Raw genomic sequence first — 19006 nt, 5'->3', positions numbered from 1 at the left:
AAATTGAAGCCAGGGGCTATACTGGTGAGATTTTTTTTTTCTTCTAAAATTAAAATAAGAAGGATTATGGAAAAAAGGAATTAAATACAATTGATATATTTTGAATACTTAAAACATAATTGTAAGACACTAGTCTCAGAAATAAGTGGAGAATAAAATTATTAAGATGATGGTCAGGTAATAAGGTGCATCTATATATGATTATAAAATGGGTAGCATGACTGTGAACAAGAAAATACCAATAATTTCAAAAGAAATTGGCATTGTCATGTTTGAAATGCTCAGAAAGTGGAGGAAGAAATTCTTTGAGATAGGTCTTAATTCAAGGACTAGTAAGTGTTCCCCTAGGACCATATAGATTGAATAATGGAAGCACAATATCCAGGCTTGTGTTTAAATGCTCATTTTCTTCTAGATGAAAGCCAAACAACATAATTAACAGTTATCAAAAACTGCTAGTCTTCAGACCTCTTAAACTGAAGGCTTTCTGAGTAAATATAGTTGTGTATTTTTTTATTTGTTTGTTTTAATTCAGAGGGACAAACAAAGGAGAATGAACATGTAAAAGGGGTATTCTTGAGTCTAAACCTGAATTATTATTACTATTATGATTTTTACCATTGATATTATCATTATTTCATGCCCTGTAAGATAAAGCACACTTGTAATGACTACTCTGTCAGCCGTAATACACAGATCTGAGAAAACACAGCCCTGTAGTTTCCCAAAAGCTGGAAGAGCCAGGCACAATGTTGCTGCAAAGGGACAGCTGAGAGCACAAAGTATAATAGAAGCTATGTGCACTACACATGACAGATCTGGAGGGGACGTGGCCTCAGACAGACAAAATTCCTAATGATGGCCTAAGACAATACAATGCCATCCTAACCTACCACTGAAGGAATCATTTACAACTGTGGCTCAGCCTGAGGAAAAACTTGTACATTTAAATCAAAACTATTGTACATACTCCTTTCCACATGCACATTCTGGTGAACTCACTAGAGCACCTGAAGTCCTAGCACTGAGGATGCATCCAATATTGTCTTCTTTTAAAATATTTCCAGGGATGGGGCGCCTGGGTGGCTCAGTCGTTAAGCGTCTGCTTTCGGCTCAGGTCATGATCCCAGGGTCCTGGGATCGATCCCCACATCGGGCTCCCCGAGCGGGGAGCCTGCTTCTCCCTCTCCCACTCCCCCTGCTTGTATTCCCTCTCTCGCTGTGTCTCTCTCTGTCAAATAAATAAAATCTTTAAAAAATAATAAAATAAAATAAAATATTTCCAGGGATGATCTCCTCAAATATCTAATGCATCCTGACTGGGAGACCAATATAAACCAGCATGAAACCTAAATATTAAGAAGATGATGAAGGAATTAGTGAGATTAAGGGCGGAGTCTTTCCTTTTTTTTCCCCCTTTGAATCTTCAATTTTTTTAGTTAACAGGCAGATGTTTAAAAGTAATTCCTGGGGAATTCTCAAAAACTGAGTCTGAAGATGATAAATCACCCGAGATTTCACTTCCCCTCCTTTCAAATCCAACATGTCTTGATGTGTTTCCAGCAGTTCCTTTCATTGCTTTATCTTATTTTGTCTCTGCCTCTTCATCAGTGTTTCATGGCTAATTCAGGCTGACAGAATGGATTTAATTTCATAGTAGAAATAACTGCTCATATGATAATGGTAATGAAACTGAAACTTTCTTATTTCACAAATGGGATAAGAGAAGACTCATGAAGCTAAACGATTTATCTAAAATTTCTGCACAATTGTCTCAGAAGATGAGTATAATTACTGTCCTCTTTCTAACTATACCCACCACCTCTTGAGTATAAGAGCTTGATATCTACTAGGGAACTGTAAATTCATTCACTCAAAGATAAGAGTATTCTAAGAGAACCTGTAGAGATCACCCACACTGAACTACTTGAACACTCATGGCATTATTCAGAAGGGAAAATACGGGGACATGTTTTCACTTCTGTGACAAAAATAAGATGAGCTTTTCCAGATATATTAAAAATACCATATCCCCCAACACAGAATTGTTTCAAAATTAAGTTGACTGCCTTATACAGAATTAGAACTACTAAATTTGCATCAACATGGATGAAACTGAAGTTTATGCTAAGTGAAATAAGTCAAGCAGAGAAAGACAATTATCATATGGTATCACTCACATGTGGAATATAAGGAATAGTGTAGAGAATCATGGGGGAAGGGAGGGAAAACTGAATGGAAGAAATCAGAGACGAGACACACCATGAGGGATCTGGACTCCAGGAAACAAACTGAGGGTTACAGAAGGGAGGGGGGTGGGAGGATGGGGTAAGTGAGTGATTGGTATTAAGGAAGGCATGTGTTGTGATGAGCACTGGGTGTTATACGCAACTAATGAATCCTTGAATACTACATCAAAAACTAATGATGTAATATATATTGGTTAATTGAACGTATTAAAAATAGATTAATCAATTAATTAAAAAAGAACTAAATTTTGAGAAACAAATTTAAAAAACGTTTTAAAAAAGGTGAAATTCTTCATTAGATGTGCGACTTAGAGAATTTGCTTTATGTCTCTGGACTTTGTTTCCTCATCTAACATGAATGAATGGACTAAACATGGAGGTAAGATGATCAAAATATATACCCCTCAATTTCTCTAAATTTACATGCTAAGAAGCAGTAAATATCCATTTTTACATTTCTAACTACTGTGATTCTCCGTGTATTTTGAGTCATAAATACATGTTCCTTGTTATGTTTTTCTTTCAGATAATTTTATTGTCTCTTGGGAACTTGGTGCGCTAGACTAATTCCATGGGGAAAATAAACAATGTAACTGAATTCATTTTCTGGGGTCTTTCTCAGAACCTAGAGAGTGAAGAAGTTTGTTTCGTGGTGTTTTCTTTCTTCTACACAGTCATTCTTCTGGAAAATGTCCTCATCATGCTGACTGTTTACATGGGCAACCTTTTCAAGGTTCCGATGTATTTCTTCCTCAACTACTTGTCTTTTGTGGATATTTGTTACTCTTCAGTCACAGCTCCCAAGATGATTGTTGACCTATTAGCCAAGAGCAAAACTATCTCCTATGCGGAGTGCATGCTGCAACTCTTTGGGGTACATTTCTTTGGTTGCACAGAGATCTTCATCCTTACTGTTATGGCCTATGATCGCTATGTGGCTATCTGTAAACCCCTACACTATACGACCATCATGGACCAGGGCAGATGTAATAAAATGTTGCTGGGGACCTGGATAGGTGGGTTCTTACACTCCATTATTCAAGTGGCTATGGTAGTCCAGTTACCTTTTTGTGGACCCAATGAGATCGATCACTACTTTTGTGATGTCCACCCTGTGCTGAAACTTGCCTGCACAGACACATATGTTGTTGGTGTTGTGGTGACCGCCAACAGTGGTACCATTACTCTGGGGAGCTTTGTAATCTTGATAATTTCCTATACCATCATCCTGATGTCCCTGAGAAAGCATTCAGCAGAACGCAGACGCAAAGCACTCTCCACCTGTGGCTCCCACATTGCTGTGGTCATCATCTTTTTTGGCCCCTGTACTTTCATGTATATGCGCCCTGATACTACCTTTTCAGAGGATAAGATGGTGGCTGTATTTTACACCATTATCACCCCCGTGTTAAATCCCTTGATCTATACACTGAGAAATGCAGAAGTAAAGAATGCAATGAAAAGACTGTGGGGCAGGAGGGTTTTCTCAAAAGCTAATGGTAAATAGTTGAAAGTAACAATTTAACCTGGATGATCTTAAATTTTCTCATCTGTTCAACAAAGACAGTAATGACAACCTTATAGGTTTTTGGAGGAACAAAAGACAGAATAACACTTTCTACATGCCTGAGGTATTATTTATCATCATTATTATTATATTTGTTCTAATATTTCATAAGTAGATAAATTTTCTGAATGAACTAGGCCAGAGGAATCTTATTAAACTCAGAAGCTCAGCATGATCATTCTCAGCACGATTGTTTTCTCCTCCCCATTTTGGTCTTTTTGCCATTTTCCTTAAATTGAGAGTCTACTGTGAAATATTTAAGTTCATTTTCTCGCATTTAGAACTGTGTTTGAAACATATTGAGCACTCAATATGTATATGTTGCGTGCACAAAAGAATAAAGGAAAAATAACAGGTCTGATCTACAGTGTTCTGATCTTAGTCCTCCAAAACACAGTGGAAACTAAATCTAGCAAGGCTGCAAATGGAGGGGAGGTGAGTGCAGCATATGAAAGAGATTAAACAAGTTTAAAACACAAAAGACTTGTTCTCATCCTCTGCTCTTAGGATAAAGAGTTTTCCATTCTCTAAGACTCATTTTCTTTACCCAAACAGTAAGGAAAATGGGGATAAAATTACCTCTAAAATGTCCATTCTAATGCTAACATCCCATTCATATGCTTCTGCTCACTCACTAAGCTTGCCTTGTCTGTAGCCAGTGGTCTCCAATTAACACAAAGTGACTAAAAGGAAAGACTAAAGAAAATGAATGAAAACAAAGACAACTGTGATGAGTAAGCCACTTGATTGAATCAACAGGGCAAATACAATGCTGAAATTCATAGCTGGGAAACTGTATTTCCTCCAGTGTTTGAGCCAGGCACCTTTACTGAATTCAGGGAGCCATTCATCACACACTTCTTCACTTTATGCATCTGAACTTTATTTTTCTATAAGAAAGGAACATATCACTGATTATCCCTCTCATCGTTTCATGGTCTTTTGAACAAATCTGATTATTCAAGTGACTACCTATACCTGGGTAAGTGTTTATGGTGGAGTGTGTGTGTGTGTGTGTGTGTGTGTCTACATTACACTGAAAACTGTACATAGTGCTTTTAAAAAATATCTCTTATATTGATGCATTCACAGAGTTAAAGATAAGAAAGACCAAAGGCAGCACCATATCTGGATTAGAAGTTATAATTAAGAAACCCTGGCTCTGGAATCACACCATGGAACATGTTTATTGTCCCAGCTTGGAATCTTAATGGACTTCCATTTGCTCCGTTTTTAATGATGACTAGATCAGTGCTTCTCCAACTAGTTTGATCATGGGAGTCATTGGGAGAGACTTCTGAACAGATAACAGTATCCGTGCTGAGAGTTTCTAATCTGTTAGGTCATGGTTAAGGGGTATTCAAAAATCTATATTTTTAACAGGCTCATCTCATAATTGTTATACAGTCAGTGGAACATCTGAGCACTTAGATTGGAAAGAGCAGGACTGGATGATACTTGTTCTTAGAGCACAAGAGGTCTGTGAGTCAATGAAATACTAGGAGCCCTACCTTTGAATATAGGCCCTTGTCTGTTCTACTAACTGATGCAAAGGGAGCTAAATTTAAATAAGTTTAGAAAACATTGAAATAAATGAATATTATCCATTTGTAACTTTCCTCCACAACACTCTTTCATTCATATTTTTGCGCTGATGGCTTGAATACCAAGGAATGTTAGTTCTATTGAAGGTCTGAAGTCCCCAAGAAGATAAAACCTGACAGATTTATTATCCTCAAAGACCAAGAAGCGGGGCATATGAAATAGTATTGAAGTTTCTACCAATGACTTTATACATTTATTCCTGTTCACAAAAGTTCCTCAGGGTCAATCCTAATCAGAGGAGCTCAGAAAGTTTACTCTTAGATCCTTGGAAAGAGATGACCAATAATCATTAGAACCAGACTCTCCCCAGTTTCAGTAGGGTTGAGTCTGGTTTATACCATTCTATTTCATAGACATATGATCACAGCATTGCCCGCCAACCACTGAAGTTTTATAGGTTTTGTAGTTTTACAACCTTGCTGTTACAAGGTGACAGATAGGACTTTGATTAGAGCCTTCACTGATGAAAAATATGGCAACCCTTCCCATTTTCCAGATGAATAAATTAGTTTATTTCATAGTGGAAAACAATAAAAATAAGTCTTCCTATGTCTTCCTATCAGTGGTTATACTTCTGTGGAGTAGCAAAAACATTTTTAAACATGTTTCCTTATACCACTCAATTTAATCTGTAAAAAACTATTTTTTCATTCATGTTCCTCCATATGTCATTCCTAATAGAAGAGTCTGTTTGATAACCACACATAGTAAAGAATACATATTTTAGAAAAATAATTTAGAAAAATCGCCAAAGAAACAAACAACCACAACCCACAAAACATGTCACCCATAATGTCAGAACAATACCAAGATGTTCAATTTCACTACTTATATTCAACATTTTACTATAGGTTTTTGCCAGAGAAATTAGGTTAAAAAATAAATAAAAGCATCCTCTTAAAGAAAGGAAGAAGTAAAACTCTCTCTATTCACATAAGATATGATCTCATATGTAGAAAATCCTAAAGACTCCACCAAAATAAGTATATATATTAGAACTAATAAATGAATTCAATCAATTTGAAGGATAAAAAAACAACATACAGAAATCAGTTGCATTTCTATACACTAATAAGAAACACCCTGAAAGACAAAAGAGAAAGCAATCCTATTTACAATAGCCTCAAAATCAGTAAAGTCTTAGGAATAAATTTAACTGAGGAGGTGAAAGAATTGTAGACTGAAAACCATGACACTGAAGAAAGAGATTGAAGAATACACAAATGAATGGAAAGGTATTCCGTGTTCGTGGATTAAAAAGATTAATATTGTGAAAATATCCAAACAAACCAAAGCTATAGATTCAATGCAATCCTGATCAAAATTCCAATGGCATTTTTCACAGGAAAAGATAAAATTGTCCTTATTTATCTCACACAAATCACAAAATTAACTTGGAATGAATCAGAGACTTAAATATAAGACCTAATAAAATAAACCTCCCAGAAGAAAACAGGGTGAAAGATTTTGGACATTAGTCTTCCAAAGAATTTCGGGGATTGGACAGAAAAAAAAAAAAAAGCAGGCAACAAAATCTAAAATGAACAAGTGGGGACTACATTAAACCAAAGAATTCTGCACAGCAAAGGAAATAGTACATTGAAGCAATCTACAGAATGGGAAAAATATTCACAAAACATATATCTGATAAGGGGTTACAAAAATAATAAAATAAAATAAAATACCTAATGAATTAATACAACTTAATAGCAATTAAATAAATAAATAATCCAATTAAAATTGGGCAAAAGACTTGAATAGTCATTTTTTTCAAAGAAGACATAAAATCATGAAAGTATATATGAGAAGGTGCTCAACCTCACTAGCTGTCAATAAATGTAAATCAAAACCACAACTGAATATCATCTCATTCCTGTTCAAATTATTATTATAAAACAAAACCAAGAGATAAAAAATGTTAGCAAGAATATGGACAAAAGGAACCTTTATTTTTTTTAATTTTTTTTATTATTATGTTATGTTAATCACCATACATTACATCATTAGTTTTTGATGTACCTTTATACACTGTTGGTGGGAATATAAAATGGCATGTCCATTACGGGTAACAATATGGTGAGACTTCAAAAAATAAAAAAAATGAACTACCATATTTATAAGATCTAGGAATTCTACTTCTGGGTATATTTGAAAGACTTAAAATCAGTATCTTGGGGACACCTGACTGGTTCAGTCAGTAGAGCATGTAGGTTTCAGAATCATTTTGTATTGTTCATGTCACCCTTCTTATGCCAATAAACCATGAGAAAATGCAATGACTCAAATGAAAGATTATTTTAATATCAGATTGGAATTTCTATTTTTTAATATACATTTATACTCCAAAAATTTCTTGCCTGATAACGAAAAATAGTTTCTACAAGTAGTACAATGTCTGGTGCATGATAAATATTGAATAAAAAATAAAAGTATACAGGAAGTTGAATAAGTCAATAAAATATAAAGAAAAAAAATACTGCAGTGTAGGGAATTTCTTCCTATTTTACCTGATTCAGACTCTAAGAATTCTAGCTATATCTCTTTGAGAAACAATAATTTAACTCCTGCTTAAAATGTGTGATGAGAAAGAAATTGAAACAGATTTTCTGTGAAGGAGCAAATAGCTTACTTTGCTACCCTTCTTCCTCTCAGCAAGATTTCATCATATGATTGGGAGCTGTTCATATTATTTTTCTCTCTTAATTAGTTTACTTATTGGTAACATTTCATTATGAAAAGGTATTTTTAAAAATATGTGGCTCTATCTATACCCAAAACAACTTCAGTTTAAATACGTTCCATTTATTCCTTCCATCCTTCACTCATTAATCAACAGAAATTTTGTGAGCCTAAAGAATATATCAGACACATTGATGGTTGCTGGGGATTCAAAAGTGAATAGAGAGGAACCTGGGTCTTGCCTTCACAGAGCTTTGGATACACTGAGAGATACACAGAGGGGAGCAGAAAATGACAAAAACTTGTTATAAATGGTAAGGTAGTGGCTTCACAGGGTGCTATGGAAGCAGGTTTGAGGGATACACAGCAAAGAATGAGGGTCAAGAAAGGTTCCAAGATGAAAGGACAAGCAACATGGAACCTGAAACTTGAAATCAAGTCAGCAGTGTGAATATGTTCACATCAGGTGAAGTAGGAGCATTCCTACAAGACAGAATACATAACAAAGGCCAGGGGGTGGAAATCAGTATGCAGGAAACCTCAAGAAATCAGTGTGGCTATGGTTGTTAATTCATCTATTCAGTCAACAATTATTTAATGAACTACCACCATGTGCCAGGCAGTGTGCTAGACAATGAGCTTATAAAGGGTAAACAGCAGGATGTGAACCTGGAGAGAGAGGAACAGGGAAGATGAAGAAAGGTCTCATAATCATGTTAAGATTTACTGCTAAATACAATGGGACAAACATTGGGAGGACTTTTGAACCAGTGAGTGATGCAGTTTGATCTCAGTTTGAGATGATAGCTGTATGGGTTATCAGTGGGGGAAATGGATTGAAGGGAACAAGAGTGGCAGCAGGATGTTAATATAATGATTTGGGTGTGAAAGGATGGAGGCCTGAAATCTGGTGGTGTCAGTGAGGATACAGAACGTGGTGGGCACTGCTGTGTTCAGCTCCACTTCCCTTCAATCCTCCAATGTCCCAGTTGTTGTATGTCTGGGCTACTAATAGCTCAGAGCTCAGTGCCCCATCTTTTCTGTATATTTCCTCCAGAATGAAATTATAGGCTATGCCCATCATCCTAGGACCCAGCAGGAACCAATGAAAGATAGGCTGGTCCCTTTGCCTCAAGGTGGAACCAGTCTTGTATTACAATGGATACCACAGAATTCCCTTGGTTCCAAGCTGATGCTAAGCCCCAGTTGAGACCACAACCTTCTTCCTGTACTGTAGTCAGCTTCCCTCCACCCTTGTCCTTATAAATCATTTTCAGTAAAATCCTCATCTCAGAATTTACATCTAGGGAACTCAATCTAACACAGAGACATAGAAAAGGTTAAGAAATACTTCAAAGTATAAACAGAAGAACTTGACATGGGATGACAATTTAAGAAAGAAGTCATTGTTGAAAACCAGATTCTTCCTTAGATTAATGGAAGGATGAGGGAACAGGAAAGATGAGACATTTTGGCAGTTGATGTGGCTTCTCCCTCTTAGCCTGAAGTATTAACTCTGCATTTCCTAAGGAAACTGTGATGGCCCCCACCCCAGGCAGTTGCCCTACAAAAAGGGCTCATTCTCCTCAGGACCCACCCCCACCACCCTCTTTGCTCCTAGACCTATAACTAGACATGATTCCCAGAAGACCCCTAAAGGTGAGGTACTAAATGTGACCCATGAGAAACACACTACACTCCAGAATAACTATGTGAGTTTTCTAATTTATAAAGTTAGATATAGAATAATCATGGAAGAAACATAAAATTCAATAAAGTCAAATTTCTTGATATGGGTCACTAAGAAGAGATTCTTCATTTAATATTGTAGCTGGAACTGAGGAAAAGCTAAGTTTTTCTGTTCAGTCGCTAAAGCATGAATGAAAAGGTGGACCACATTAGGCTCATTAGAAATGCAAAACCTCCTTGGTTTAATGGAAAGGGAGCGATTTAACGCTATGGAGATATTGGAATGTTAGAATGGATTTGTCATTTAAGATTTACTTAACGCCCCTGGGAGGATCCAGAAGACATACCTTTCATATGACCCTGAGAAATAAATTTGTCAGGCTAGTCCCAGCATCCTTGAAAACCTCTGTGATCACTGTTTTCTATAAACAAGACCTTTAGTGTCAGTAAACTGGAAATCCTAATGCAACGGGAGGTATTTGATCCTAGATAATAGTGGCCAATTGGTAGCACTCAACAACCTTAAAGGCAAGGTGGGCATGCTTCCCATAAAGGACAGCAGATTCAAAACAGCAATCAGAATAATCAATACAAGCATAATCAGATTGTTGGCTAGTTTATAACATTGTTCCTAGAAGTCAAATACAGAGGAAGCCTCTCTATTCAAGTTTTAGTTGATCTGGGTAGTAAAAACGGTCTAGGTTAAGTAAACAGAAGTCTAACTTAATCATAACAGCAGAGATTCATGACCTCACAATCAATTCCCAGACTCAAACCAGTTTATAGAGTAAAAATTCCTTGAATAAAGGGGAGATTGGGTCTTCCTGAGGAAGGACTCTGGGACATTGCTAAAAAAATCTTATAATAATCTTTCCCTCAGCCTTCCCCAAAAGAGGCCTGTGGCCTTTTATCAGTCAAAGTGTGTGTTGGACAAAAGAAAATAAGCAGACCTTTCACGAACTCCTGGACACTGGCTTTGACCTGAAATTGATTCCAGAAAACCCTCAACAACAGTGTGATTCACCAGGCAGAGCATCAGTTTACAGAGGACAGGTTGTCACTGGAGTTTTAGGTCAGGGCTACTTAGCATTGGGACCAATAGGTCACTGAACTCATCCTATGGTTACATCCCCGGTTCCAGAATGCATAATTTGAATAGACATACTTTGCAACTGGCAGAATCCCCACATTGGTTCCCTGGCATGTGGACTGAGGGCTATTATGGTGAAAAGCCAAGTGGAAGCCTCTAGAACTGCCTCTACTTAGGTAAGAGTAAACCGAAAGTGATACCACATCCCTGGAGGAATCATAGAGATTAGTGCCACCATCAAGGACTTGAAAGATACGGAGGTGGTGATTCCTACAACATACACATTTACCTCACTTATTTGGCCTATGCAGGAGTTAGATGGATCTTGGAGAATGACAGTAGATACTTATAAGCTTAACCAGGTGGAGACCCCACTAAATTATACCTGCTGTGCCAGGTGTGGTTTCCTTGCTTGAACAAATTAACAGATTCTCTGGTACTTGGTATGCAGCACCTGATTTGGCAACTGCTTCTTATCTCCCTGTCAGTAAGGACCATCAGAGGCAGTTCGATTTCAGCTTACAAGGCCAGCAATATGCCTTCCCTGCCCTACCTCAGGGTTCTGTCAACTCTCCAGGACTATGTCATATTTTATTTCACAGGGAACCCTATTATCTTTCATTCTACAAGATATCCATACTGGTCTGTCATATTGATGACATTATGCTGAATGGATCTACTGATCAAGACTTAACTACTCTAGATTTATTAGTAAGACATTTCTGGGTCAGGGGATGGAAAATAAATACAATTAAAATTCAGGGGACTGAAACTCAGTGAATTTTCCAGTGGCCCAGAGTATAGAGCATATCAAGATAGCCCTTTTGAAGGAAAAATACAATAGGATAAAGACAGAGAGGGAGACAAACCATAAGACACACCTAACTATAGAAAACAAACTGAGGGTTGCTGAAAGGGAGGTAGGTAGGGTGATGGGGTAACTGGAGGATGGACATTAAGGAGGACACTTGATGTAATGAGCACTGGGTGTTATATGTGACTGATGAATCACTAAGTTCTACCACAAAATTAATAATACACTATATGTGAACTAACTTGAACTTAAATAAAACAAGACAGAAGATCATAGGGGAAGGGAGGGAAAAATGAAACAAGACGAAACCAGAGAGGGAGACAAACCATAAGAGACTCTTAATCTCAGGAAACAAACTGAGGGTTGCTAGAGTGGAGGAGGGTGGGAGGGATGGGGTGGCTGGGTGATGGACATTGGGGAGGGTATGCGCTATGGTGAATGCTGTGAATTGTGTAAGACTGATGAATCACAGACCTGCACCCCTGAAACAAATAATACATTGTATGTCAATAAAAAATAATAATAATAAAATAAATAAAATGTAAAAATAATAATAAATAAATAAAACAAAAGATATCCCTTTTAAGGTGAAGGGTATCTTGGTCCATCTAACCCCTCCAACACCAAAAAGATACACAATACTCATTAGGCCCCTTTGGATTGGAAAACCAATGTGTTCTTCATTTGGGTGTTTTACTCTGGCCTATTTATCAAGTGACTCAAAAGTTGCTAGTTTGCATTGAGCTCAGAAAAAAGAAACGGTTCTGCTACAGGTCCAGGCTGTAGTGAAAGCTTCTATTCCACATGGGTGTCAGGATTCAGCAAGTCCTACTGTGCTTCATGTGCCAATGGAAGTAAAGGATTCATGAAGCACTGAGTGTTATATAAAAACAATGAATCGTGGATCACTACATCAAAAACTAATGATGTATTGGATGGTGACTAACATAACATAAAAAAATAAAATTAAAAAAAAGAAAAGGATGCTGTTGGAGTCTTTGGCTGTCCTCTATATATGAATTGCAGTGCAGGCCCTCAGGATTTTGGAGCAAAGTCCTGCCATCCTTTACAGATAATTACTCTCCTTTTTAGAAATGGCTCTTGGCCTGCAACCAGGCCTTAGCAGAGACTAAACACTTAACCATGGGCCATCAAGTTTCTGTGAAACCAGAACTGCTTATCATGAACTTGGTGTTTTCGGATTCGTAGAGCCATAAAGTTGGGTGTACAAAGTAGCACTCCTTTATGAAATAGAAAAGTCACAGGTTATCTACAGTTTTGCTTTCCAAGGTTTCAGTTACCTGAGGTTCAGAAGCAGGTGATCCTCCTTCTGACATAATATCACAAGGTCAGCAGTATCCTATTGCTACTTCACAGTGCCATGTCATTCACATCATACCATCTCATATCATGACAGCAAGAAGGGTGAGTACAGTACACCCAGGTATTTTGAAAGAGAGAGAGGGAATATATTCAGATAACTTTTGTTACAGTCTATTGTTATAATTTTTCTATTTTATTATTATTGTTATTAATTTCTTACTGTGCCTAATTTATAAATTAACTTTTATCACAGGTATATATGTATAGAAAAAAATATAGTATATATAGGGTTCAGTACCCTCTATAATTTCAGGCATTAATGGGGTCATGAAACACATCGCTCTCCCCACATAATGAGGGACCTCTGTACAGAGGGACAGAGAGCACAAGTAGGCAGAGAGGCAGGCAGAGGGAGAGGGAGACGCAAGCTCCCTGCTGAGCAGAGAGCCCAAAGCTTGGCTTGATCCCAGGACTTTCGGATTATGACCAGAGCCAAAGGCAGACGCTTAACTGACTGAGCCACCCAGACTCCCCGTGTTTTCTTTACTTGGACTTTAAGCATGGTTTAAGGAGATGTGTATAGGTGCTAGGTAGTTAAGCAATGAACTTGTACTGACTAATTTTATGGGTTAACTTGCCTAGACCACAGGGTGCTCAGATATTTTTTTGACTATTGTTTTGGGTTGTGACTATGAGATTTTTCTGGATGACATTAATTTTTGAATTGATAGACTGAATAAAGAAGATGGCTTTCACTAAAGTAGGGTCCTCATCCAACCAAAGGAAGGCCTGCAAATTACAAAAGGCTAACCTCCCCTGAGTAAGAGGGAAATCTCCTGCCTGAGTGCCTTTTTCCTGTCTGATGGCTTGCTCACTGACACATCAACTCTTCCCTGATTCTACACTAGCCTCCTGCATATGGACCTAAACAGGGACATCAGCTCTTATCAGTTTATAGCAGTTTCTGGTCTTTAGACTCAAAATGGGACATAGACTGTGCAGATTTTGTGGTATACCTACAGTGGAATATTATTCAGCGTTGAAAAAGAATATATTTCTGACCCATGCTACAAGAGAGATAAACTTTGATGACATATTAAATGAAATAAGCTGTTTCTTTTTAATAAACTTTATATTTTATAAAGGTTTATATTTATAGGGAAATTGTGGAAATGATATAGAGTTCCAATATGCTCTGCACTCAGTTTCCCCTGTTACCATCTTACATAGTATGGTACATTTGTCACAATTAATTCACTTCACGTGAACATGTTATTTTTAACAAATATCCATACTTTTTTCAGATTACTTTGATTTTAACTAATGCCGTTTTTCTTCTCCAGAATGTCATCCAGCATACCACATTAGATTCAGTTGTTGTGTGTTCTTCAGTAACTCCAGACAGTGACAGTTTCTCTGAATGTTCTTTTATTTATTTATTTCAAGTGTGATTAACATACAGCATTAGATCAGTTTCAAGTGGATAAAATAATGATTCAACAATTCTAAGGACACCTGGTTGGCTCAGTAGGTTAAGCATGTGCCTTCAGTTCATGTCATGATCCCAGGGTCCTGGAATGAGCCCTGCATGGAGCTCTCTGGTTAGAGGGGAGCCTGCTTCTCCCTATGCCTATGCTCCCCCTGCTTGTGCTCTTTCTCTCCCTCTGTCTCTCTCTGATAATAAATAAATAAATAAATAAATAAATAAATAAATAAATAAAATCTAAAAAAATTTTAAAAGAATTCTATAGTTTACTCAATGCCCATCATGGTAAGTATACTCTTAAATTTTCTTGTTGTTGCTGTTTTTTTAATTTATTTATTTATTTGAGAGAGAGAGAGCTCAAGCAGGAGGAGGACAGAGGGAGAGAGAGGCAGAGAAATAGACTCCCTGCTTAGTGTGGAGCCCCATGAAGGGCTCAATCCCAGGACCCTGAGATCATGACTTGAGCCAGAACAAGAGTCGGAGGCTTAATCAACTGAACAAAGCAGGCACCCCTGAACTTTTCTTGTTTCTGATGAACTTGACAGTTTTGAGCAGAACTAGACAAACATTTTATATAAAAACCCTCATTTGGGGTTTGTCTGATATTTTACTCAAGATTGGACTGGGGCTATGGGTTATTGGGAGAAAGGTCACAGAGGCAAAGTGCCATTTGCATCACATCCTGCCAGTGGGTACATATTTTCAATGTGACTCATCACCATTGATGTTAACCTTGATCACATGTTTGAGGTAGTGTCTTCCCTATTTCTCTTTAAATTTACTCCCCCCTGCCCCACTCCACAATGTGTCTTTTAAAAGGAACTCACTTGTGTGCAGCCTACAAATAAGAGATTGAGTGTTATCCTATAACCTTTGAGAGCAGAGTACCTACAAAATCGTTATGAATTCTTTTTTATGGGAGCTTTATCTATTATCCCCTATTTATTAGTTATTTATTTAAGTGATTTACATCATTATGAACTTGTGGATTTTTTACACTATGAGTTATATTTCAACTCAGTGTCATTTATTTTGTTGCTCAAATCTTTTCCAAATTTTGGCACTGGAGGCTCTTCCCATTGGCTCTTGTTTCCCTTTGGCGTATTCTCATCAGTGTGAATGTACTTGTGTGTGTGTGTGTGTGTGTGTTGTGTGTGTGTGTCTGTGTGTGTGTGTGTGTATTAGCATTTCTTTCCCTTCTAGAATTACAGGATGTTCCAGTTCATCTCCTACGTTCCCTGCCGCAGACCTAGAATCCGTCATTTCTTTAAGAAATCTTAACTCATTTTCTTTGATAATGGTATCAGGAACCATGCCCTGGCCACTAGATAACTAGATAATCACTGTTTTTTTTTATTATTTTAGTCAAAATACGTCATTTATGGCCCACATAAACCCCTTGCAAGAATTGATCATTTTTTTCCCATAATCTAATAATACATATTGAAGATTAAGTTCTTTCTCATATCTAGCTGATACTTCTTAATTAAAAGGGAAGGAAGACTTTAGGGAATGACCTTCCCCAGACTCCTATATTTTGCATCATTCATGTTAAATATTCCTGCAGGAAAGGCAAAAGAGAAGCATTTCCCAGTCAAAATTACATGTGAGGGTGCGTTTCAGAAAGTGTGGGATGAATCCAGGACAAACTTTATCTTCTGGCATGCGTGTAAGAACCTGAGCCTCAGTGACATCAAAAGAGATCAGATAGAATTTTAGAAACACTTTTTTTTTTAATTCTCATTTGAATAAAGTACAGCCAAATTACCTTGAGAAGAAAAGAGTACGAATGAACATCCTATCCTTTGCAAAAGCTCTTATCAAAACTGGTAAGATTTCTCTTGGGGATTAACTTAGTTGTTTTTAATACTCTGAGAAAATTCATCTGATCAATTCCATAGTGTGCATCTAACATGTAAAAGGCATCTATGGAAGGATAGAAAATTTAGGGAATTTTCTAAAAGAGCTTTACAATCGAAACTGAGAAGACAGAAAAACAGAAATGCATAGCAGCTCCGGGTGGAGATCTAAGCAAAGAGAATTAATATCTGAGCATTCCAGGAAATGCTCCATGGAGTTGATGATTTTACTTTGGATGGAGTAAGCTTCCCTTTTCAGTGGTAACTGCATATTGAATAGGACTGAACACTATTGGATTGTATCAATAGGAAATTCTCTTAATTCTTTCATTCACATTATGAATACTTATTATTAAATATGTACTTTTTCCTAGATGTTAAATTCAGCCGTGAACAGATAAAAATTACCCTCTTTATGGTGCTTCATTCCAATGTATGCCACTCATATCTATTATTATGTGAAATATACCAGTATCTGTGTATATCTCTATCAGGTAGATGGATGATAGATAGACTGACAGATTGATCAATTAATACATAGATAAATAGATGTCTTTTTATTGTACTTAACTGTTAGAAACAACAGAAAAGTTTTCATTCCGATTTGCTGAAGAGTTGGACAAAGAACATATTTGGCGAACTTCTCTAAGAGTGCAGGGGAATCTGTAGTGAATGGCAGTGTGGTTGCGGCATGATGTGGTAAAGAGCCTTGAGTCCAGAACTGTCTCTAGCTGACTCACCCTCTTAAACAGACATTTAAATCTCATCTGGCCCTGGGAATCTTGCTGTCCCAGCAGCCTATGCCAGAAGACAGTTGTTATGAACCAGTAATATGCCAGTGTGATTAACAAACCATCTACTAAGAGAAGGTTTTTGAGCTTTTATTTTTAATGAAACATAATTATGACATATTTTCAACTACCAAAGGAAATACTTTAAGACACAGGTCATCCTCCTGACTTTGATTCCAAGAAAGCAATTTCCCCACCCTGAGGCCACAAATATTATGTAATTTTGGTACTATCTTAAATACAATTAATTGGTAAGAGTCCGTGTGTGTGTGTGTGTGATATATATTATTCTGCTGATAATGAAAATATTACCATCCTCTGCATAGCGTTCTGAACTCTATCACTTTTCAAAATATTTTAGAAACCATTGCATATATATCCACTTCCCTTTTTTGTGTGTTAATCACCATACATTACATCATTAGTTTTTTTATTATTGCATAAAATACCATCCCTGACTCATTTAGCTTCCTTCTGATGGGCATTGAAGTTGTTTCTTACCTTTGGCCAATTTGGAAAGGACTGCTGTGATTGTCCTTGTGCCTGTGAGTGGATTACTTGCAGCAAATGGACTCATAGTCTATGTGCCATTGAAGTATCATCAATGCTGAAAATCACTCCCCAAGAAATTGCACCCCCTTAAACTCCTACCAAAATTGTGTGGGATCCATTGTTTCCCACATTATTTTCAGTAGTGTTTATTAAGATATATTTATCAATGGGGCACCTGGGTGGCTCAGTCATTAAGCATCTGCCTTTGGCTCAGGTCATGATCTCAGGGCCCTGGGATTGAGCCCTGCATCGGGCTCCCTGCTCAGCGGGGAGTCTGCTTCTCCCTCTCCCTCTGCCAGCTGTTCCCCCTGCTTGTGTTCTCTCTCTATCAAATAAATAAATAAAATCTTTAAAAAAACACATTTTTCAAAAAGATCTTTATTTAATTTATTAATCTGATAAGTGAAAAGATATATAATTGGAATTTAAATTTGAATGTATTTAGATATGAATGAAATTGATTATCTATTCACATTTTTAATAAGAAGAGTTTCTTTTGAAATCAATTATTTGACCCATTTTCATTTGCACTTTTTTTTTTTTAAGATTTTACTTATTTAGAGAGAGGGAGAGTGTGTGTGTGAGCAGGAGAAGGGGCAGTGGGAGAGGGAGAGAGAGAATCTTAAGCAGGCTCCACACCAGACACAGAGCCTGGCATGGGGCTCGATCCCATAACCCTGAGATCATGACCTGAGTGGAAATCCAGAGTCGGACACATAAGTGACTGAGCCACCCAGGTACCCTAAGCATTAAGTTTTTAAAGATTGATCCTTGAAATCTAATTATATTTGAGAAACTTTTCCTTTTGTCTAGAATGCATGAGGTAAATATACTTAAATGACTTGTCACTTATGCTTTTAATTGTGCTACTATTTGGAAAATGTATGTGATGAGGACAGAGAACGTTATTCCACTGTTAGGCATATATAAATAAATATTAGTTCCCTTCCTCTTTCTATCTTCTCTTACTAAAGTCAGAATATGGGACATTCAAGAATATAGATTCCAAGAATTCTATTGAAAAGTTTCAGCTATGACTTGGAACTTCCTTAGCTCATTTTCTAAATCCCTGGTGCTTAAAATAACATGAAATTTGAAAAAAATATTTTGCTTTGTGCCAGATGTTCTCTATTTATATTTATTTAGTCTGAGTCTCTCCTTGTTTCTTAAGAAAATATGCTGAAAGACCCATTAAAATACTGAAAGAGGCAATGAGTGGGTATTAAGGAGGGCACATATTGCATGGAGCACTGGGTGTTATATGCAAACAATGTATCATAGAATACTACCTCAAAAACTAAT

General features: G+C 37.0%; 1 protein-coding gene across 1 annotated transcript; it reads left to right on the top strand.

The window, feature by feature from the left end:
- The first annotated feature begins 2820 nt into the window (after positions 1-2820).
- Positions 2821-3756, top strand: LOC116638916 (olfactory receptor 4S2). Its single transcript, XM_032415093.1, has one exon. The coding sequence runs from the start codon at positions 2821-2823 to the stop codon at positions 3754-3756; it is 936 nt and encodes a 311-aa protein (XP_032270984.1).
- Positions 3757-19006: the final 15250 nt, after the last annotated feature.

Source organism: Phoca vitulina, unplaced genomic scaffold (assembly GCF_004348235.1).
Source record: "Phoca vitulina isolate PV1807 unplaced genomic scaffold, GSC_HSeal_1.0 scaffold16, whole genome shotgun sequence".
NCBI lineage: Eukaryota > Metazoa > Chordata > Mammalia > Carnivora > Phocidae > Phoca > Phoca vitulina.
The sequence above is the reverse complement of the archived record's forward strand: the minus strand, read 5'-3'. Positions and strand labels throughout refer to the sequence as shown.